This window comes from Contarinia nasturtii, unplaced genomic scaffold, assembly GCF_009176525.2.
Source record: "Contarinia nasturtii isolate CC-2019 unplaced genomic scaffold, AAFC_CNas_1.1 Cnas_scaffold_2678, whole genome shotgun sequence".
In the NCBI taxonomy this organism is placed as follows: Eukaryota; Metazoa; Arthropoda; class Insecta; order Diptera; family Cecidomyiidae; genus Contarinia; species Contarinia nasturtii.
Genome location: NW_022199997.1, coordinates 1212167 through 1235228, shown reverse-complemented (window position 1 = coordinate 1235228; position 23062 = coordinate 1212167). Strand labels below are relative to the sequence as shown.

At 34.4% G+C, this 23062-nt stretch overlaps 3 protein-coding genes across 6 annotated transcripts; 1 reads left to right on the top strand and 2 right to left on the bottom strand.

Moving 5' to 3' along the window:
* Positions 1–104: 104 nt before the first annotated feature.
* LOC116348718 (nuclear factor related to kappa-B-binding protein) lies at positions 105–8585 on the bottom strand. Of its 3 annotated transcripts, none has more exons than XM_031779791.1 (9): positions 8459–8585; positions 6108–7178; positions 5884–6039; positions 4795–5792; positions 1918–4727; positions 1494–1828; positions 973–1407; positions 715–901; positions 105–643 (listed from the first exon to the last, which is right to left on the bottom strand). In XM_031779791.1, exons 2-9 carry the CDS (start codon positions 6888–6890, stop codon positions 582–584), a joined length of 5766 nt encoding a protein of 1921 aa, XP_031635651.1. In that variant the 5' UTR covers positions 6891–7178; positions 8459–8585; the 3' UTR covers positions 105–581. The 3 variants fall into 3 exon arrangements, with proteins under 3 accessions (XP_031635651.1, XP_031635653.1, XP_031635652.1); XM_031779793.1 differs by having other exon boundaries at positions 4795–5759; XM_031779792.1 differs by having other exon boundaries at positions 8453–8579.
* An 836-nt stretch (positions 8586–9421) lies between these two features.
* LOC116348905 (serine/threonine-protein phosphatase PP1-beta catalytic subunit-like) lies at positions 9422–18536 on the top strand. 2 transcript variants are annotated; one of them, XM_031780110.1, is made up of 7 exons: positions 9422–10148; positions 15418–15492; positions 17256–17387; positions 17500–17712; positions 17784–18022; positions 18100–18339; positions 18429–18536. In XM_031780110.1, the coding sequence occupies exons 1-7, from the start codon at positions 10091–10093 to the stop codon at positions 18507–18509; spliced, it is 1038 nt and encodes a 345-aa protein (XP_031635970.1). In that variant the 5' UTR covers positions 9422–10090; the 3' UTR covers positions 18510–18536. The 2 variants fall into 2 exon arrangements, with proteins under 2 accessions (XP_031635970.1, XP_031635971.1); XM_031780111.1 differs by lacking the exon at positions 15418–15492 and having other exon boundaries at positions 9430–10148.
* Positions 18537–20441: 1905 nt separating this feature from the next.
* LOC116348903 lies at positions 20442–22933 on the bottom strand. Its single transcript, XM_031780106.1, has 3 exons — positions 22759–22933; positions 21472–22673; positions 20442–21229 (listed from the first exon to the last, which is right to left on the bottom strand). Exons 2-3 carry the CDS (start codon positions 22621–22623, stop codon positions 20960–20962), a joined length of 1422 nt encoding a protein of 473 aa, XP_031635966.1. The 5' UTR covers positions 22624–22673; positions 22759–22933; the 3' UTR covers positions 20442–20959.
* Between the last annotated feature and the right edge of the window lie 129 nt (positions 22934–23062).

Sequence of the window (23062 nt, the reverse complement as noted above, 5' to 3'; positions counted from 1 at the left end):
AATGATCAAGTAGTTTTTATTTTTTTATTGCTACAGTTTTTCAGTTCGTATAACAATTTTATCTTTCTACAACAATGAAATTTTTTTCACAAAAAGCGACACATTACGATTGTAGATCCATAGTTCTTTTTGTCTATAACGCTGAATTTAATCGCTGCATGAGTATTGAGAAATTGCAATTTTTTTTGTTATTTGTATTCTTTAAATTTGTGATTACAAAGAAAATTTTACGTGATTAAACCGATAATCTGTATTCATTTAATTCATATTGTTTTCGTTTAGACGACTAAAATTATTTATTTAGCTTTCGTGTGTAATGATGATCGTATCATCATCAAATTTTAATTTACATTCATTTAAATCATAAATATTTTCTAACTGAAAGTAGATTTTTATGTACATTGTACATTGTACACGCTACCGTTTATATATAATGCGAATGAACGCCATTACAATATGTAAGTTTTGTTCATTTTAAATCTAAATGCTATATTAGAGAAAATTATAATGACGATGATTTTGAATGGATGCCGTCGAGTTTATTGGGGATAATTTATGCGGGGGCTCTTTTTCAAGACAATTTAGCTGTCCGTGGCTGAACTGGGCGGTTTGATTGTTTGAGATGTGGTTGTGATTTGTGGATCTGAAATGAATTTGAATATTGCATGCATTAATATTATTTTTTAAAAACGCAAAACTTTAAATATCAATTACTTAGGTTGGATTGAATTTGTGTTGTTTGCTGTGTTTGTATTGGAATCATCTTGAGACCTTGTAACGATTTTAAATTGATAGTGCCACCTTGGAAATTTTGCGGTAATAAGAATTGGCTGCCACCTTGTACGGCCAAAACTACTCGTTGACCGGGTGTTGTAGTCAAATTTGTGCCTTTGATGACATTCTACAATAAAAAAAGAAGAGAGCAGACTCGATGAGTTTTGTAAAACGAAATGAGTAATAAAAATAAAGTACCTTGATCGTTGACTTATCGCCGGCGGCTGTTGTTGTTATCACATTCGGTGCATGTACTTTGATCGCTTGACCAGTTGATCCAAGTACAACGGTTCTCGTGGTTCCTGCTGAAACACTTGCTGTTGGCGTGGTTGTTGTGTTATTTGCTGAGTTGATATTAATAACTGACATTGTTGGTGTTGATGAATTGCCTTGTGCTTGGGCAATTGACTGTTGCGGTTGAATTTTCACAATTTGATTGCCAAACATAACTTGCGACGATTGAATTTGACCAGCCGGTAATGTACTTATAATGTTGGCTTTTCCGACATTATTACCTTGTTGTGTCCAGATTTGTGATTTTGAGATTTGACCGGGCGATTGAATCATGGTCGGTTTGGCAATTATTATTGACTTTCCATCAATATTGGCGATATTCAAATTGGATGCGTTTACCTAGGGGAGAATTACAAAAGAAAAGAATCGAATTAATTTAAAATAATCGAAAAATAATCAATAAAAATGTGAAATAATTCGTTTACCATTCGAATACTTGTACCAGCCTTAACGCGTTGATTGAGCGACGTAACTTGCGATAGCCCCTGAAAGCCTTGTACGCCAAGCACTTTTGCATTCACCAATTGCTGGGCTGTGATTGGTTGCAGTTGCGCTGATTGCACGATTTTCGGTGTTGTTGCATTCGATTGTTGACCTTGGATCATTGTCGGCTGTGATATCATTGCTGTTTTTCCGCCAATTTTCACAATTTCCGATTTTGAGGCACTTGAAGTGATTCCCGACGCTGTTTTAACTTGACCGCTTATTGTCGAAGCATTCGTTGTTACCGCTTGTGTTGTCACCAAACGAGGTTGAGGAACTGAAATGGAAATGTTGAAATGTAAATATTGACAATACACATTCATTCGATAAAGATTTTTTTTTTTTGGTTAAAAAAGGGATTCTTACTTGAAACCACGGCATATTGTGTAATTTGTGAGCCCGGTGCACCAGTCAATTGAATTAGATTTTGACCTGCTTTTGTGCCGGCAATTCGAACGGACGGTACGCCCACTTGTTTTTGTTGCACCAGATTTTCCAATGAAATTATTTGACCCGATTGATCAATCACTTTGCCAATTATCGAACTGTTTGCTGAAATGTTGCGAACGCTGGTTATTGGGCTCGTTGTCGATGATGTTTGAATGAGACTTGTGGTCGCTTTTATTCCACCTCTTGTGATAATTGGTTGACCAATACTAACCGATGCCGTTGTTACCAATTGAATTTGAGCATCGATTAATGATGAGCTTGATTGTACCGGAGCCAATTGAATTTGTCCCGGTTGGAGTTGCTTTTGAATTTGTGTTAAAACTTGGGGTTTAATAATCAAATTCGATTGTCCGGTGCCACCTTGTGCGCGAATCTGTTTGTTGATCGTCTGAAGTAAGCTTTGTTGCTGAAGCGGCGTTAGATTTGCTGTTGATATTGTTTGTACTTTTGCTGTTGGCGATGATTTGTCTTGGTTCGATTGATGAATTTGTATGATTTGTGGATTAATTAAACTCGTTCCTGGCGGTGTGTTCGTTCCAATCGTATTGCCAATAGACGCTGAACTGTTGGTAACTGCCACATTGCTTGTGGTTGTACCGCCCGTTTTCGAAACGGCAATAATTTTCTGAACCATAATTGGCGATGATGTTCCAACTATGGTTGCTTTTGAATTGCCAGCAATGACATTTGCTCCACTTGGTGATACAATTATATTTTGTTGTGGCAATGATTTTGCCTGTATTATTTGCATTGTTGTTTGTTGTTGTCGATTTGCGGCCGCAACCACTGATGGATTTATCAAGCTCTTGCCGGCTGGAATTGTATTCGCTGCTCGTATGATTGTTTTGTTGCCACTAACGCTAACAATTTGCGGTGATTGTGTTTGAAGCAGTGAAGTACGTTGTAAACTGTTTGACGTCGCCAAAATAGGTACGGTTGATGTTTTGATGGTTTTCGGTGAGATGGATTTGGTTGTTTGTGTAACAATCGGTTGAAAAGTTTTGGTAATATTTTTGCCAATGCTAATTGGTATAACATAACTGTGATTTGTTGGCGATTGAGCGGCCACCAATGGTGGAAGAGCTTTTGTTTGTTGTGGACGACGAACTTGATTTGCGGTCAAAATCGATTGATTGCCGCTGGTTTGTATCAATGTTGTTTGACCCTGCGGTGATTTGATCAGTGTGTGACCGGGTGATACATGCACCGTTTGAATGCCACCCGCTGTAGAAACCTTGATTTGGGCTGAGGTAGGCGCACCAGAAACAATGCCAATCGTGGGTTTACCAATAATTTTCGTATTGATCTTCTGATTTTTATCTAATATTATCCCTGTAATTTGCGCTTGATTTTGTACTGTCGGCGATTTGCTTATTATAATCGGTGTATTTTCCAAATTCGTGTCAATGTCCATTGTATCAATATTGCTTTCGTTTAGCTCGTTCAGCTGCTGAATTGGTACCAATTCTGGTTTAACAATTGTTTTCTTTTGCGTTGTAATCACTTTGTTGATTAATGGCGGTGGATTGGTCGATAGAGCGGGTGAATTAATGGAACTTAGAGCGGGCACTGGAAGCGATGAGATGATTACAGGTGATTGTGTTAATTTTACAGTCGCGGGAATAGTTGGTTGTTGTTGGACACTCGTTGGTGTCAAACTTGAACTCGATATTGAAACAATTCCTTGGGTTGGTATCGTTTTGATTGTAGCCTTCTTCTTTGGCGTTGTTCCGATGGGAATTGCTGCGTTTGCAGCTAACGGTATTGATGTTGAATTAACCAATAATTCTGAACAATCTGCTGGCGGATTATTCTCTGTGAGATTTGAATCGGGCGTTTTTGGTGTTGAATTTTTAACTTTTGTCTTGCGACTATTTTGTTTCTTGTGTTTGCTGAGACCCTGAAATTGTTGATGCATTATTTCAAATTCTTCTTCCGTTCGATTGCGATGCAAATAAATCCACGTTTTTCGTTTTGAATCGTATCGAACGCATGGATCATTTTCGGTGTGCATGCGATCAAGAGCGCCACTAACAATTGTTTGCAACACCGTTTCCGATGCTGATGGACAAATGTATTGTGAAGACTTGAGTAATTCACAAATATCGGTGCGAGTTCCTTCGCCATTCGGAAGCCGAGCCGTTGCATCGCGTACCAATGTTAAAATTGTCACAAAACTTGGACGATCCGTTGTCAGCATATTGTGACCGCGTGCTTTTGATAATGCCGGAATTTGTGTATAGATCCCTTTGACCGGGCCAACAACACTCTCATAACCATACATTCGGTATGTGAATGCCTTTTCCGGGTGTTCAAATCGTTTGCGTTCTTGTTCACGAAATTCGGCAGTTTCTTCGGCAGACGCTTTCTGTACCACCCATTTAGTTGGGCAACGTGGTGGTGGTGGCGGCGAAAGTGCTCTTTCGATATGAGGCGAACGAGTCTCTTCGATGGAAACCACATTGTTTGGTTTACTTCGAACAGTTTCGATTTCTTGTTTTGGTTGTGATCGTATGCCCATTTCATTGCGACGTGTCAACCAATACTCGCACAGTTGCTTCAAATGTTGATCACTGTCACGTCCAGCTCCGATCCACTGATAAATGTTCAAATTTGATTTGTACTCAATGTACGGAACAAAATCATCCGGTTGATCTAGAAACTCTCCTGCCAAAAAGTGAACGGCCGATTGAAGTAGATCCAACCAACTGTCAGCCAAGCCATACCTTAAAAGAGATGTATAGAATTAGCATTTTGAAAAAGAAAAGTTGTGTTTATTTTTTGCATATTTACCAATCATTAAGCGCTGTAATTGGATTTGCGACCCATGCACAGATTTTCGAATGTAAACTTTCGAGTGTTGTGCGATGATCAGGTGTCGAACAGAATACATCACGAATGAGTGATAAATAACATGCGTGTGTTTCTTGCAGCAAATCTGGTTTCATGTCAGCAACAATATCATTTAAAATGTCAATATTTCCCGGTTCACCGAGATCCACAGGTAGTCGCATAATATCGATACCATCCAAATCGCTGAACGAATCGGTTTTTAATGATTTATCCGAGAACGTTAAACTGTTATTCTTCAGCAATTTATCGCCCGGACTTTTGTCAATTTTTATATCCGATGATATGGAACATGAAATGGTTGGCGTTGATGTAATTGACGACACAAGTGGCAGGATATTTTCGTTGAATTTTGAATCTAAACTTGACGTATTCAAATTTTCATCTTTCACATACATCGATTGTTTTGAACTTGGATTGCCAATGAATACATCATGCACTTGTTTCTTTTTCTCTTTACCAAGTGCACCAAACATAATGCCAGAACGATTCTTTGTGTGTGGCGAACCAAGAGATTCATTTGATCGATTTGGCTTGTAATCATCATCGTGCAAAAATTGCTTGCATACATCGGTTTCGAGTTTTTCTTCTTTAATCTCGGTTTTCAGTTGACCGATATCGCTCAACGAATCTTTTATGCTCATTGTTGGCGAAATGGTTGAAATTTTATCCAAAAATGAACTATTTCGCGATAAACCAAACTGCGATGACAGACTCATGTGCGACGTATCCATCGACGGAATATCGAACGATGAACTGACCGATGGCAATAAATCAGTTTCCATATGATCCATTTTTAATTCGGGTTCGTTTTTAATTTGATTTGAATCGAAATCAACATGTGTAGGCACTTTTACGGATGGTTTTCGTCCCGGTGTATTGTATGTTCTTGCATAAATATCACTTATCTTTATGTCAGACGTATCCAATTCAATGTGCTCCTAAAGAGAAAATGCAAAAAAAAAAAACAGAAACAGTACCAATTAGTCAGTAATTTTAGACAAGAGAGATTACAAATAGAACATATGTTACCGGATCTTCATGTTTTCTAGCCTTATGTTGCGTGAGCATTTCTTGCATTATCTGTTCTGGATTCCCAACTAGTGAAATTTGGTTTAATATTTGACTGCTTCCCTTTGGAGCCATCGTACTGATAATCCTTGGCTCTGAACCGGTGCCGAATCCAAGCTAAAATTTAAGCATTTTTCACATGAAAAAAAGAAAATCAAAAAAGTATAAATACTCCACAAACTCACTTGATTGTTTCCACCGTTTCGTTTTGCTCGTTTGGCCAAACCGTCTGGGTAAAGGTCATCATCAGATAGATCTGAATCGAGTCCAACTTCTTCGCGAATTTTTTCAATTTCTTCCAAATATCGTTTCTTTGATCGAACGGTTGCTGCATTCGTAGTTAATTTAAAATTGACCGCAAATACGTCTTTCTTTTTACTAAATTTCTTTGTGTCGATTACAGTGCCATCGTAAGCATCTCGCAATTGTTGTTCACGTGACACAACCAACGACTTTGCCAAATGACTGATTCGTTCGCAATTTTGAAAACGTTGTTCTCGTCGTTGACTTTTCTTGATGTTGGCCCGTAAACGTGCGATATCTGGACGGTAATTGCCATCTTCTAAATTTCGTTGGAAATTGATCAGCGGCGATGTTTCAAATCGTGTAATTTGATTTGTGAACAATTTTTGTATCGTAGCATTTGTTTCACGTTGAACATCCTTCTTATCATTGTTACAAATTTCCGAAAAGTTTGGCAAAAATGGTTTTAATTGGTCTTTCATGTGATCGGGTAAACACCGCCATGTATCAAGCGAAAAGAATTCATTGAAAATGCTCACATTTTCGCATAAGCCTTTTGGCAATTCAAGATTTTGCTTAAGAATACGTGCCGGTTCAAGAGACTGACTTGATTGCTCCGATTCGGAACTATTCGACGATCCACTTGATGATGTACCACTTTCTGATGATTCTGTACTTTCCGAATCAGACATATTATCCATCATCATATTTTCATTATGCGCCATCACATTTAATTTTTGAAATTTTTTTTTTCTTCTTTTTCTTCTGATTCTATACTGAGTTCTTTTGTACGTAACACCTCAAAATAGCTATGGGCATGGATACCGTTTTATCCATGGCTTTCGTCTTTGTGATTAAGCGAAATGAATGGCTTTGGAAAGCACTTAATCCAATGGCTCAACCGATTTTAGGTTATGTATTTTTATGTTTTTTTCTCGTACGATCAATGTCTTCCTTTTGGCAGATCAATAAACAAATACTCTATTGTGGTGAGTCTCACTCAAATGAAAAATCTGAAAAAAAGAAGAAAATTTGTTGCATTAAAATTAGCTCAGCACCGAATTTTTAAGCAATGACAAAATAAAATGTTGTCTTATGTGATTTTTATTCAAAGAATTATAGTATTTCTATCAATCTTATTTGCATCGACACTTATTTACTGTAATTTTTTTGTTCTTGTGACTGATTTAAATTTTAAATTGAATACTTCAGTTCCGTCACGTTAAAGACCACTTTAAATGAAGTTTTTATATGGCTGAATTAAAATATTGGTTACATCACACACACATAAAGCACAATAATTCTATTAATCCGCTGGATTTGATTTGTATTTTCTAGTCTATTGTTATCTGTTTTTTATGTGATTTTTTTGTTTCATTTGTTCACTGAATCATTTTACATAGCAGTAACGTTTGGATTACAATTATGATTTTGTTGTTGTTGTCGTCGCCAAAAAGAAATATTCAACACAGACAATTTCAATAAGAAAACACAGTGTTTTTCCAATACTTAAAAAACAAACGTCTGAGAAAATTACATTACTATCACATTAGATTTCAATTGAACAGGTCAAAATTATACGAATCGAAAATGCAAAAAAAAACATTACAAAAATACTGTATAATTTGTATGTGTTTTCTTCTGTGTACACATTCACTACTTCTGTATGTTTCCGTCGCAAAATTATATTCTTTTTGCATTCGTGTATTCATACATTGGCTGCTATCCGTATCAAAGTGACTTGAACATAACAAACGCGTACCCACCACAACCACATTGGTTAAAGTATGCGCTGTATTTTTTTTCACATGAGTTCGTATCTATTTGTGCACACACCAAAAAAACAACAACAATCAGAATGTTATTGGTTGTACAATTGGTCACATTTCGTTCGTTTATTCACAATTCGGAACATTTGCTGATTTTAAATGAATGTTTGGCAAATTTTTCTCTATATACACAGTCAATAAAACAGAAAAATTCATAACCACAACAAAAACATCATCATCAATAAAAAAAAGAGTTATCTCTTTGAATGCACTAATTCTTCGCTCATTTTTTTTGTTGTCTTGCGTTTTCTCGCGCGCATATACTGTTTACTATCGCTTCTATTCCCGTATATAGCCAGAGATCTACTCTTGTGTATTATGTATTTTGTGCGTTTTTTCTATACATGTCAAAACACATACTGGCTGGATATGAGACTTTTGCCGAAATTGCACAAATCCTAAGATTCGATAAAAAATCACTTATTTTCTGCACATACAATTCGTTCAATATAACTTACACACACCTTTTATCCACTCCTATTTTACATTGAATATTTGGCAGCAAATTTTATTTAAAATGAGACACACATTTCATCGAAAAACGCGATTCAAGTTTGTTATGTGTATTTGGTTACTGTGAGAAGAGTCGCGTGAATTCCATTCGAGACGTTTAGATATAACGTAGATTCGGCGCGTACACATACACAAACACATACAAAATTATAGTATATATATAAGCATCGAACGAATGAAATTCAGATCAATAGATGCCGCCACAATGCACTCAAAAGATTTTTTAAGCAGAAATATGCTTGAAAATTTGTTAATTTCAGCGATTTTTCGAATATATTCGATAAATATTTCGTTAAAAATGAGTTATTGTCTTCAAACATGATAAATTTAACAAAATAAATCATAATAATATCTCTTTAAGTCCTTATCATTTAGATACCATTGATAATAAGCATCCAATTGAAAACCACTAGCAAAAGCACATTAACTCATCGAACTACACGCTTTCAATTGATTTAAATTCAAATTTAATGTATTTTTAATAAATAGTGCGCATAAATATTCATAAAATTCATTTAAATATATCGAATACTTTTGTGCCAAATTGATGTTTATCACCATCGTGTGTAGTATCGTTAAGTTGTCTTCTTGTGCTGCGGTCGGTGAACGATGTATGCTACGTTATGAATGTCATTCCGTATCGCTTTACGTGTATGAGTGTATGCGTTTGCATGTCTGTGTACAATATTTTGAATGAATAGAGTGAATTGTTTTCGGACGTAACATTGTGCCAACTGTAAAATAAGAAGTAATGCGATCAAGTGCGATGGTAAGAGCACGACGATAAAATGCAAGCATTTTTGGTGCGATAAACAATTTGACATTTTGCCATTGACAGCAGCAAACCAAACACACAGACACACGATAATCGTTTCGAATGCAAAGAAGAAGAAAATACTTCACCGTCCGTCTCTGTCAGTCTCATTCACAGTTGGACCGTAGTCAATGTGTGGTATATGTGTGTGTCTTTTAGGCCACTATAAGCGTGATGCTTTTACACTTTTCGCTTCTGGTTCGAGTAGTTATTATTAGTTCGTTTCTCGTGCAGTGAGTTGGTACTAAATGAATCAAGCGGAAAGCATCGAGAACGATAAAAGGGAAGAAAAATTACACATCAAAACGATATCGTTTGAACGATTTTATTGGCAAAATTTGAAATGAATTTATTTTAAATAAGTAACAAGTGCATTCATTTAACGGAATCATTTGCGAAATATACAAAGTTCAAGTGTTGTGTGATCACACTGTGTGTTTTCGTTTTATGCCAGTTTCACAATTATTCGCAATTGCATTGTTGCGAACGAAAAGAGAGAAAGAAAAAAAAACTAACGAAGAATATTCATTAGTTTTGCATTCCGAGAAATGAAAATGAATAGTTCCTATTAAATAATTCTATCGAATAATCGACAGAGAAAAAAACTGCGACAAATTATTAGCTCTAGTAATTGCAATCATCAAAATAATTACAACATTGTGCATGACAACAAGTTCAATAAGTTTTGTGCATCATAAAAGTATTTAAAGATTTTTCAAGAGCCAATACAAACGACACAATCTCACACACAAAAACGAAGGAAGCCAAAATGAGCGACCACGATTTCAAACTAAATGTGGACAGTTTAATCGACAGACTGTTAGAAGGTATGTGTGAACATTAAGACCGTCATGGTTGCATTTTGAATTGATAATTTTCAATAAGCGATAATAATGAAAAAAATCAAAAGAACAAAAAAAAACTAAAATTTAGCAGCCGATTGAAGTGTTGTTGACTCCGTAAGTAAAATGTAACAACAACAACCATACGCAATGGTGTGCGGTACAGGTTAAATGAAAGTTCACTGCAAAATATATGAACAAAAGAAGAAAGAAAAATATGCAACAATTCGATGTACATTTGCACAACTACTCGACCACGAAAACGAAAAATGACCCAACGCGCGCGCGATACATACACACACACAAATCTATAATTCTGATGTTGAATTATGCACATTTTTGTGGTGAGAAGTAATAAACGAAGCAATATATATAAAGCAACCAATACTCAATGCTCATCTTATAAACCGCAGCAATTTTTCATATTCAATGTGCATTTCGGTGCGCTTCACTGTATTTAATTAAATAAGAAATTCACAAGTGATCGTGAGGCAATTTAAGTTAATGTGTGTGTGTGTGCCTTGTGCAGTGGAACGTTGTTGTTTGTTGCCAACAAAACACCAATAGCAACAACAACAATAAAATAAAATGATGTGCGATGGCGTCAGTATATACACATATGCATTGAAGATTAATCACGTTGTGAGTCGAAGTTTCTGCTTCAATTTAAAATTATATCAATCATGCAATAGCAAATAATATAATATTTATACGATGATCATCTTAAAAGGGAGGCTTAAATTACTCAAAATTGAGATCGATTTACGGCGAACCTCTGTATATAGATTTAAAATCAATATAGATCTACTGCACATCGCACACCGTATACCGTATACTATGAACACGTTCAGTCGTTCATTTCGATCGAAACAAATACGGTATTGATTCAACACAATTGACATGAATTTCGTTTAACGAATATAAATCTTTCACATCTTATACCAAATTCAAGTGGATTATGAGCTCGTATTGAAACAGCCGCAGACATTTCTGAACACTCGACATAATCACTCAAAATAAATGCAATGATTCATTCGAATAAATTTCAATTAAGAAAATACAAACACATAATGACTCGGAAATTCAACGGCAAAAGCGCTTCAATCTCGGTCTTTTCATCAAACTTTTCAAAATATTGTTTTAAGATATTTTTTACGTCATTCGTTTGTGGTATGTTTTGCTGACCAAGTGAATGTAAGATAGTCAATTACTTATTTGTGCGTAATACACATTGTGCATCTAAATGCTTACAAAATCCCTTCAAATAAATTATTTTATTTGTGTACTCTATTTATTGGGCCGATCAATCAAGGCAAAATTGAAGGTTTATTGAAGCAATAATACGTATGGTCTCTGAAGTAATAACAAGAATTAGAATTTAAACCAATTCATACGTTGTACTGAAGGTTAACTCAGTGTGAATAAAAACAAAGCCCAAAACAGAATGAAAAGTGGCAGCAAAGTTGGAGAAAGAGAAAGAAAGAAGAAAATGAAGATAAAGAGAAGGAAAGAAACCCGAAACAGTTATGATAGATTGCGATTTAACTATCGCATAGAAGTGTGTCTGTGTGAAAATGTGCGAGCGTTAACAGAATTTCATGCATGTAAAAAACTTCAGCAGCAGAAATAAAAGAAATAAACTGTATCTACAATATACATGTGATTACTAGTTAGATATTCTCTCATTTTACCGCTTTGGCCGTTAATAATGTTTTTGCTCTCTTAACTTATTTATCTAATAATAATAAAAAAGTTTTCATCGTAGTCGTCGTTGTCGTCGTCGTATGACTACATCAGCGTGACAAGTAACAAGCTTTGCATTTTGCTTGGCTTTATGCAATTGAGTAATGTATACTTGGCGAACAAAACAAAACTTGTTGTTGATTTTGTTGAGGTAGCTGTTGTTCTTGTTTCATTAGAATTTGGTATTTGTATAGTTTGCACATTGCACATACAGATACACACACACGCGCGCTCTGAGTTTTACTATGTTGCCCCATGGGAAGGCGATCGCCAAACTAATGAACTGTATTTATTTTATGGAGAATTTGTATTTTTAATGACAGTCCAGTTTGTCAGATTTGGCTTTTCATGGCAATTATGTGATTCTCGTATTCGTTTCTAGCGCTTAATGAGCTTCGTAACGGCGATGCTAGGTATTTGGTGGTAAAATTTTCGCAATAAATCATAAAATGCTTATCTTTTATCCACTAATGATGTTCAATTTTGACAATATTTATTTATCGCAATGATATCGCGATTTCCACCATTTAAATAAATGTGTGGCAATAACAAGACGGCGAACCGCATTTAACCTGTTCATAATTTAATGCTCAAATGCATAACGATGTGGTTCATATCTCATTTTGAATTCCCATTCATTTTAATTGATCTGTATTCTTTGCTTACGTTACATTCTACGAAGCGGTGCACATTGTTTTAAAAGTCATAACATTTACATTTACTTGAGTTTTCTTTTTATCTTAAATTAAAACCATTTTCGCTTGAACAACGACCATCTATTAATAGACCGACCGTAAAAATAGCAAATACAAATAATGAATTGAATTGAGCCGTGCAAATCGCACAAAATAATATCACATCATGTAACGAATGAATGAATTTGAAGCAAAGTGCAGACCAAACATAAAACTTTAAAAAAATGTACAACAACAGCAACAAAAACAGTAACAACACAAAATCACAAGAAAACTAAAGAAATAATAATCGAACAGAAACAGAGACGAGAACATGCTTCGACCCATGTACAGACACTATATACCACTATTCGATTCAAGATCATCCAGTATAAATAGAATTTGTACTATGAATTTGAGTGTTTGTACAGTTCGACATCGCAGAGAGATTTTTTCAGGTTTTTTTTTTCTCTTCTTCGATATAAAATAATCAGTATCAGAGCAGAAAATTTCAGAATATATTTCCATTAGGGCAGTTCATTGTGTTGGCTTTCAAACCATCCAGAGTGTGATTCAATAAAAAAAAGAAAGAATATGAACACCCACAACCACTATTTCACGAATGAACGAATTTTTCAATGCTCTCGAACTTTAAAAGATTCGATTAAGACTGCGGACGATTCGTAAATGCCAATCACTCATAAAAGAGATGATAAAAATGTTTCAGCTGTTACAAACATTTCAATGACGTACAATTTTACATAAGTTCATAACTTAAGTGAGTGTATTGTATATGTATTATATGTATAAATGTATTCTATCATCAACAATGTAGCACGAATTGCTTTATGTTACAATGTTGAAAAATTAACGCTTCTCTTTCGCCGGTTTTTCCCTTGATTTTAATTTTCTTTTCGCCGAACACTGACACTACATTAAAAAAAAATAACGAAATGTGATCGTAAATCATTCCACACAAATTTGGGACACAGACACATTTTTGCGTTTCTGTTCGTTTTGACGTCATCAGACAGTTGAAGTGTTCTTTTTTCTGGCGTCTTTATCAAAATGTCGCCTTTTCGATCCTACTGCAAAAAGGTGATTGACTCGTGATTTTGTATGAAAAACAATGAATTGTTACTAAATTATGCAATTAGACATGATTGCAGACAACTGTTTGTTCGATGTATATATTTTACATCAAAAATGTCAATCACATTCAGTCGATTAGGTTTCAATTTGTTTCGTTTTATTTTATTTGCACACTGGATTGGCTTTTATTTAGTTTGGCTTTTATAAATCATTCAAATTTAAAAACTTTTACTCTTTTTTACTACATTCCATTGGCGGTTTGTGAAGCCAATCAAATTAAATGCGATCCAGTTGATTCGGCGACACAAAACGATGCATTCAAAGTAAATGTGAAGAAAAAAAAAATGTCATTTTATGTGAAAACCCATTGAGGCTTTGAATTGGCGCTCCCATCGTCAATAACGACGATGACGACGACCTTGTCATGTGGTTACACAATACACAATTGTTCTCCCTTCTGCAATGGACAAATGATATCCGTCATAAAATTTAGTCGATATTTCCGATCATACGATAATAATGGTTTCAACGATTCAACTCACAAGCTTTGATTTTATCGCTCAAAAATGTTGGACGAAACATTTATTCAAGCAATGGAAACAAATCAAAAATTGACTTTTGAACACGTGTATCAAATTTAACCGGATTCGCATTGCGTCAGCTCTGTTATTTTCATATAAACACCCGAAACCGCATGTCTGTGACGCTGTCAGTTATGGAAACACGGTTTGTTTATTTGGCACGGATAAGGATTATTTTTTTTTTTACGTATATATTGAACGTGCCAAATGAATGAATTTTCAATTTCGTACGAACCAACTTTGCTGGCGTTCTATAACGAAGATTGTTGTAAGTCGAAAGTTTTCAGCTGCGTAATTAAACAGTGCCGTGTTTGTGACAGTTTCATTTAGATTATAAATTGATCTGAAATATAAGGAAAAAGACCGACTGTTACCGATTTATTTGCGAGAGGAAACAAAATGGAAATTGAATCAGTTGTTGATGGAATGGAAAGCAGCCAGCGGAAATTCTTCCATTCAAAACGATGTTGTCCGCAGTTTTTCTTCTTCTTAATGTGACTGATTCAATAGAAAAAGTTTCTCAATGCGAGTTTGAAAATGACATTGAATGAACAGCAGTAAGCACATAGCTCAAAGCGTCGTCATTTTTAAACTGGCAAAACAAATTGAAAACAATCGATGAATTCAACCTTGAATATGTTTGTTCAGTGTGTCAACGAGACGTACAATCAATTAATTTTCTTCTAACTTTTTGTGTGATTATACGACAATTTCATCCAGAAATTGGTCTTACGCAAATGTTAGTTTTCATTGCGACGCTGTCGTAATTGTGGCGCATCAGAATTCACCGACTGCAGAATCGAATATATACGAATATCGGATGATTATTATTGAATTTGGAGTAAATTTGTCATTATTTTGTCTGATTTCAATTGTTTAATTTAACAAAACGCAAGTGCCTGCTTTCGTTCCACAATTGTTAATCATAACAATGCCTCACTCAATGCAAACATTTATAATAATACCATCCTGTTTTTTTCTCTCTATCTTTTATTTATCAACAAATCACTAATTTTGCGCATTATGAATAATGAATTGAATTTAACATGATACAATTCTGATCATAACAAATGAACAAAAAAATACGATAAATAATGCCATCGATTCCAACGTGCTCCACTTTTATTGATGTACATAAAATTTATCTTCAATTCGACGAGGAAGTTTTACATCCACGCACAGCGGAACAACATCCGGCCAAGAAAAAAGGAATCAAAGAATTCTTTTCACCTGATTTCGGTATTGTACTCTATTTCCTTGCAACAACACACAAATTCGCATTTAGATTCAGAATTTTGAAATAATCAATTCCTATTCGTTTGAATATCACATTTTACATTTCCTCTACAATGATTTCCGTCGATTTATTCGATAAATCATTTTTTATGTATATTTGAATCAAACTTTTGTAAATAATAAATTCAGCTGCCAAAAGTGTCAGAGTCCATATCCCGTTATTTATTTTGAACGCTAGCCACCCGATGAACAATTGTAAAGCTTTCACATTCATTCTATTCATTTCAAGTTCATTTTTACCATTCTATCATTATCTACCGAAATTTGTTTTTGAAGTGACGACACCACACACATGCAACGACAACAAAAATAAATGCAAGTCACAAATATGTTCATTCGGTATTTTCCAACGACTCACTTTTATGTATATAATTAACTTAAGTATTTCATCGATAAATGAGAAATAATCTGGTCATTTGTCGCATCGAAATGTCATTGCATTTTCCATTGTGTGGCTTCGAGAATATTATGGATGGAAAAAAAGTCCAACAACAATCGTACAATGCAGTTCATCGTAAATGTAACCTTTTTGTCGACAATCACAGTCACCTTTCTCGTTCAACGGTGTAGCTCCAATCAGGGTTATTTGTGTCACAATGCTCTTGTTCTGATTGTGTTTTAGATGGAAAATGATTCGTTATTTCTTTTTTACTGCCATGAAGCTGGCGCTTTTGTCATCAAAATCTGCATAGCCAACTTCGATAGAATTGTGTGCTGAGTGAAACAGCATGCATATATTTCTGTGTTGCCCCTATCCATTCGGTAGAACAACTGCTAACTGGATTGTAATTGCCACCAAGTGTGGGATAGTCTTTGTAAGCTTTATTTTCAGTTGACTGATCCGGTTATTGAATACACTTTACAAATAGAAATACACCGATGCAGTGACGGTTATGCTACAAGAAATATTTCACATCATATCGGTTATTGAGAGATATTATATAAATATTTACCATTTCTCTGGAATTAATCTTTTACTTGACCGAACAAATTTTCCGCCCGTCTATTTGTCTTCTATTAACCCATATTGCCATTGTATATATCTATTGAATATATCGAGAGGAGAGTATGTTTTTATTCAGAGATTACTCAGCCATAAGCGCTGAATAACATACTCTCTTCTCGATACATTCAATAGATATATTAAATCGATAGATTTGTTTCAATTTATCAATGGCCTTTCGATATCACTTTTACCATTTTCATGCCATGTTTTGCTTCACTTACCACATTCATATATAGGTCGACCTGGGCCCCAATGTAATAGATCTAGGTTGACGTAAAATACACATCATGTGTTCGAAATTCATTTCAATTAACTTAACTACGCTGATTGAATCGTTACTGATGAAATGATAAAACAAACATTAAAACAACATTGATTTCCCTGCCAAAACCACATTTCGTACAACCACATACAACTTCTCAATCGTTTTTCCCTTCGTAAACAGATTCCATTGCTCATTTAAAAATGAGTCATTTTCAGTTGGATAAGTGTATGCATATTTCGTTTCCTCACTTTTTAACTACTTTAACCACCTACTGTATAATTAGATCTGGAAAATTGGGAATTTGCGTGCAAACAAAATTCCGTGCTTGATCCTTGCTTCATACGAAATCATATCGCTCATAATTTTTGATTGTTTCTTTTTTCAAATAGAATATTATAGTGTAGATTTCTTTCTAAATGGTATATTTCGTTTCAGTTAAAAAATGCCGACCGGGAAAAAGCGTTCAAATGACCGAACAGGAAGTTCGAGGTTTATGCTTGAAATCACGTGAAATATTCTTGCAGCAACCAATACTCTTGGAACTTGAAGCACCACTCAGCATTTGTGGTAAGTTGTAAAAAAAATTCAGCGCGTTTGTAGTGTTTATACACACCGTGCTCTACAATGAGAAGCAAAATGTGGACATTTTTTTGAGAAAATCATTCTTTTATTTAAACAGGCGATATTCATGGTCAATTCACTGATTTATTGCGATTATTCGAGTATGGCGGATATCCTCCAACAAACTATCTGTTCTTGGGCGACTACGTAGATAGAGGCAAACAATCGCTGGAAACAATATGCTTGTTGCTTGCCTACAAAATCAAATATCCGGAAAATTTCTTCTTATTGCGTGGCAACCATGAATGCGCTAGCATCAATCGAATTTATGGTAAAACTATTGAAACCAACAATTTACGAATAATTGCTAATAAAGATGTGTGCGTGTGTGTGTTTATTTAGGTTTCTTTGACGAATGCAAACGACGCTACAACATCAAATTGTGGAAGACATTTACAGATTGCTTCAATTGTTTGCCAATCGCTGCTATTATCGATGAGAAAATTTTCTGTTGTCACGGCGGCTTGAGTCCGGACTTGCAAGACATGGAGCAAATTCGACGGATTGTTCGGCCAACAGACGTGCCAGACACAGGCCTATTGTGCGATCTTCTATGGAGTGACCCAGACAAAGAAGTCAAGGTAAATGACTGAATGGCCGTGAATTTGAAATTATTTAGGTAAATCGATTACTGGAAATTTTTTGTTTATAAATTAAGGATTGGGGTGAAAATGATCGGGGTGTAAGTTTCACCTTCGGTGCTGATGTCGTGTCGAGATTTTTGCGAATGCATGACCTGGAGCTGATATGTCGTGGCCATCAAGTGGTCGAAGATGGTTACGAATTCTTTGCCAAGCGTCAACTGGTGACGTTGTTCTCAGCTCCAAATTACTGTGGTGAATTTGACAATGCAGGCGGTATGATGACGGTCGATGAATCATTACTGTGTTCCTTCCAGGTTTGTAATCAACAAACTTATTTAACTACTCAATTTAGAAATGTTATTTTAAATTCATTAAAAATGGAACAAATTTTTTTTTTCTGCAGATTTTGAAACCATCAGAAAAGAAAGCGAAATATCAGTACAATTCGATAAATAATACAAGCCGGACCAACTACCCGAAATAAATAAGCGCTTGAGCAAAAAATTAAAAAGAAAAAAAAAATAAGGAACAGTAAAAACTATAACAAATTTATGTCTTCTTGAAGATTCAAATTCTTATTCATTAAGTCATTATCATATTATTATTTTTCATTTTGAATATCATAATTTATTTAAATCTTTCACTTAGCTCTTACCAAATGTATAAAAAGAATAATGCGATAAAGTCACGATGAGAACGTGGCAGAATGGATGTGAAACAAATCGTTGAAACATTTTAGCAACATTTTTAGTTAAAAAGAAAAGTCTTGATTGATAATTACTATGGGAGGCAAGTACTCGGCCACATTTCGATGTGCATTTTCAAAAAAAAAATGTAATTGTTCCTCTTCTCTTTCCATATTATTCGTTTTCTTTTCTCTTCTAACCGATTTTGATTTTTTGTTGTCAAATATTGTTCGTGTTGTAAAAGAAATCACTTTCCATTCAAAATTCCAAAATTATAAAAACCAAAAGTATATAAACGTAGAAAATCAATTTAATCCATTAACGATCATATTTTTCGAACTAATTTAATTCTTTCGGAGAATTGAAATTGGAAGTACATTCTACAGTTGAAGCTATAGTTTGTATTTGATTATTTAAAAAAATTCTTTTAAGTAAGTATTTTTTCTTTATATTAACGGTCGTTAATGGATTAATTTTACGTTGTTTAAAATATTATAAATAAAAAAAAAAAACAAATCCCAAGTGGACACATATTTGAAATTCAAATAAAATAAAGTATCTGTTCCTATATTTTTGTATGTCAGAATTGTTATGGCCTGCTCAGATTCGATTCAATGTACATAAAGAAAATTTCATTAAAAAATGCATATGTACTTAAAACGAGGGCATAGTCCCGTTGAATTTTTTCTTTATTTTTTTAAAAAATGATTTGTGTTTTGTCTCTCTATATTACGAGGAATTCAAATTAAGTATATTATTAGACGTGGCCTTTTAAACTCAATCGCGGACTGCTAAAATGTGAAATTGAACTGAATGAATCAAAAACATATTTATAGGGTATGCTATTTATTAAGTTGGAATTGGGCGTGAGATACACGCAATCGAATGCGAATGTTTTGAATTTCGAATTATTGACCGTCCACCATTTGATTAAAATAAAACTACAAACCACTGAATTGAGACCAAATTTGGAATTGCACAAAAGTCTTCAACTTTTTCAATTTTCGATGATTGAATTGAAATCGAAAATCAGTTGACACATGAAAATATTTCAAAAGGCTTCACAAATTGTGTGTGGTGGATCAATTTCTTCCATTTTTCGTAGCTAAGTCTTTTTCTTCAAAATCAAACATCTTTTGATATCTTTTAGCTCCGATTCAACCATTACTATTTCGATTTCATCCTCGGCAAATTCATATATAAAAACATTTCGTAAATAAAATTAGAATTTACACTCGACCCAATTCCTGCAATTTTTTTTTAAATCAAATGTAAGACAATTGAATTGCATGTTAAATCTATATCAATATTATTGAATGTCAACTTAAAACGTATTCAAACACCATCTATTTATCTATTTTAAGTCATCCAAATTAATACATCTATCAAATTAAATCAAAACTGAATTTTTTCGAAGTTATGTACAGAAGTATGCTTATGAATTATGAAAAGAATAAATATTGTCTGTTGTCAGAAAAGAAAATGAAGGCGTTTTGTTTTGTTTCATTTTATTTTTTGCATCTTTATAGGTACTCACAAACATCCTGACTTTCTTCACACGAAAAAACCAAGTGTGAATTCATTTTTTGTTTTTGTTTGGTCAATAACTATTTTGTCTATATATATTGCATACGTTACCTTATATTAATATTTATGGCATCAGCAATCGACTCGTTTTTGCTTTTATAAATGAAATTTTCTGCTATGAAATCATTTTTCTAGACAAAATATTGGTATACGAAATAGAAAAATGTGATACATTTATTCAGCCCAATTGTTAGTTCTTTTGTTATATTGAAAAGTATTTCAATGGATTTTTCAACGCGGAACTCTTTGACTATAGGTTAATATATTACATGGAAAAAATCTTAAAATTATTATGGAAAAATAAATCTTGCTTTATGCAGAAGTGATTTTTCTAACGTTGCGTCTGTTAATGTTAGTATGCACTGGCACACTAATGTTGGTATTTTTAAGGTTTACATTTTAACTTGATAATCATATTCTATAATTGTATTTTATTGATTGGTGGGAAATGAGAATTTTGTTTAACTCAAATGTTAACCCATTTAATACGTAAATTAATGTATTGTCTAAGAAATTAATGCCATCGTTTTTTTAGCGTCTCATGCTACTGTTCAATCTTTCTTTGATTTCATCAAAATTATTGATTTTTATGATCGTTGATCGATTCATATTCAATGTTGTATTAATGCGAAAGTAAAATAGTTGGGATTAATCGTATTCCTTACAAAAATCCAAAATCATGGCTCCAATCATGCGATTCGTCGCGTTTTAGATCAACCAAACTGTAGTCAGTTGTGCGCGTAGCCCATTTCGTTGCCAAAAAAATCTTTTCTTCAACGTAAACTGTCACCTTTCGAGCTCGCTCTAGTGGTTCCCGTTCATTATTCCACATCGATAGATCGAGGACGATAGTTCCGTTCGTTGACAATTCAGTTGGGTTGAAATTTTCAATTCGTAATTTGTGCAATTTCACAGAGCCACGGATGAATGCCTAAACAAACAAACAAACAAACAAACAAACAAACAAACAAATACATATATAATACACTGTCATTGTCATTTTAGCCGCAACACATTTCTTTGCGGGTAAAGCGGCATTTTAACATGTGACAAAATTTCTCCATGTTAAAATGGTGTTTGCTCTGATTACTTTGAATTTGAACATCTGAGTTTTCGAAGAGTAAAGTTATAACTAGATATATATAACTAGATAACTAGCTTAAACTAACTAACCAAAATGTCCAGGACAGATGCATTCACCAGAGAGACTTGCTCAATGTTAGCGAGACCATTCACCATCCCGACCATATCAACGCCTGAAGTTAAAATTCCTGCGCCACATCTAATCCGTATCTCTTTCAAATCGTTCATTACAAATGAACGAATCCATGTGTCATGCAAATACAGCTTTTCAATTTCACTCATTGAAATCATCCACTCCAAGTGCCATTCAGCCGTAATTCCATATCCGTAAACGTGCAATCGCTCGTAGAATCGTTTGTCTTCGGTCATTTTGGACAAATATTCCATTGTACCTGCAACCTCTAATGATTCCGTGTCATAATCGTCACAATCAATGGCGAACACGTCCAATTTCAAGTTATCGGTACCAGACCAATCACCATTCATACTGACGGCAAAATGTCGAATGTTTGAATTTTGTTTGAAAAATGCCTTCAATGGTAGGTTTTCGAAAGGAAAGCCTGTCTTTGTCAGTTCAAAACGTTCTAGCATCGGGTACTTGCGAAGCAACCAATCATTATTCGTACCAATCAAAACATTAACGGGAATCTCTTCTTCAAAAATGTTTTCGGCATCCGAACTTTCTGATGATTGTGTTTCAGAGTGATAATAGAAGTAAGTGGCTTCTGAATTGGCATCGCTTGTTCGTACTGATAGACCAGTCATCTTCGAGCAGAAATGAAGAAAATTCGCGTAGAACTCATCATTTAATGTGCATTCTATAACCTCAACAATTTCAGCGTTGTTCAAAATTTTCTTGATGCATCCAATTTTTTCGTCAGTCAATTTGATTTTGTTGATTTGAATTCGTTTGATCAACGTAAAATTGTTTGAGTCAACAAAACGAAAGCAGTTCAAATCATCAGTTTTGATAGCCATATTGTGAATATAGTCACAAAAACCATTCACTTGAATGTCACCAAAGTAAATTCCATCACGTTGACATTGGATACGAGCTGCTGGATAAGTTTCTTTGAATATGTATCCGGCAACTTTTTGTAGCCGCTTGCATGTTTGGCCCAATGCATGCAAATCAGCCAAACACAACCATTCAGCCACCGCTTCGAAACAATCACCATTCAATTTGAATATTTCCGATGTTTGATTGTCTTGAAATTGGGCGTCAGCCATTGGTTCGTTCATGTTTGCAAAACTGTAGTTTTACTTTGGAATTGATGAAAATTGATTTCGATCTAAATAAAAGCATGAATTATAAAGATAATAAATAAAATGTGGAAAGAGTTTTACGTAATGGTAAAAAAGAACATATATTTTTACCTTAGAAATAGATTAGATGTGATGGAATCAAACCGCTTTTTGAACTCAGTTAATCTACGTATTCAAATGAAAATGGACGCCAAGCAAATTGCATGATGCAATTGGTAGTTCAATAAAATGAAAATGATGTCGCCGTGTGCTGTGACTTTTGGGACACATCTGATCCTGTTCAAGGTTTCAAAACGAACGGTTAAAATTATTTAAATTCATTGAGGAAATATATTAATTATTTTTTCAATGGACATTGTAGTGAGACTTTTCTTTAATAGGAGTGTATTCTATACATAATCTTTTTCAAATAAAA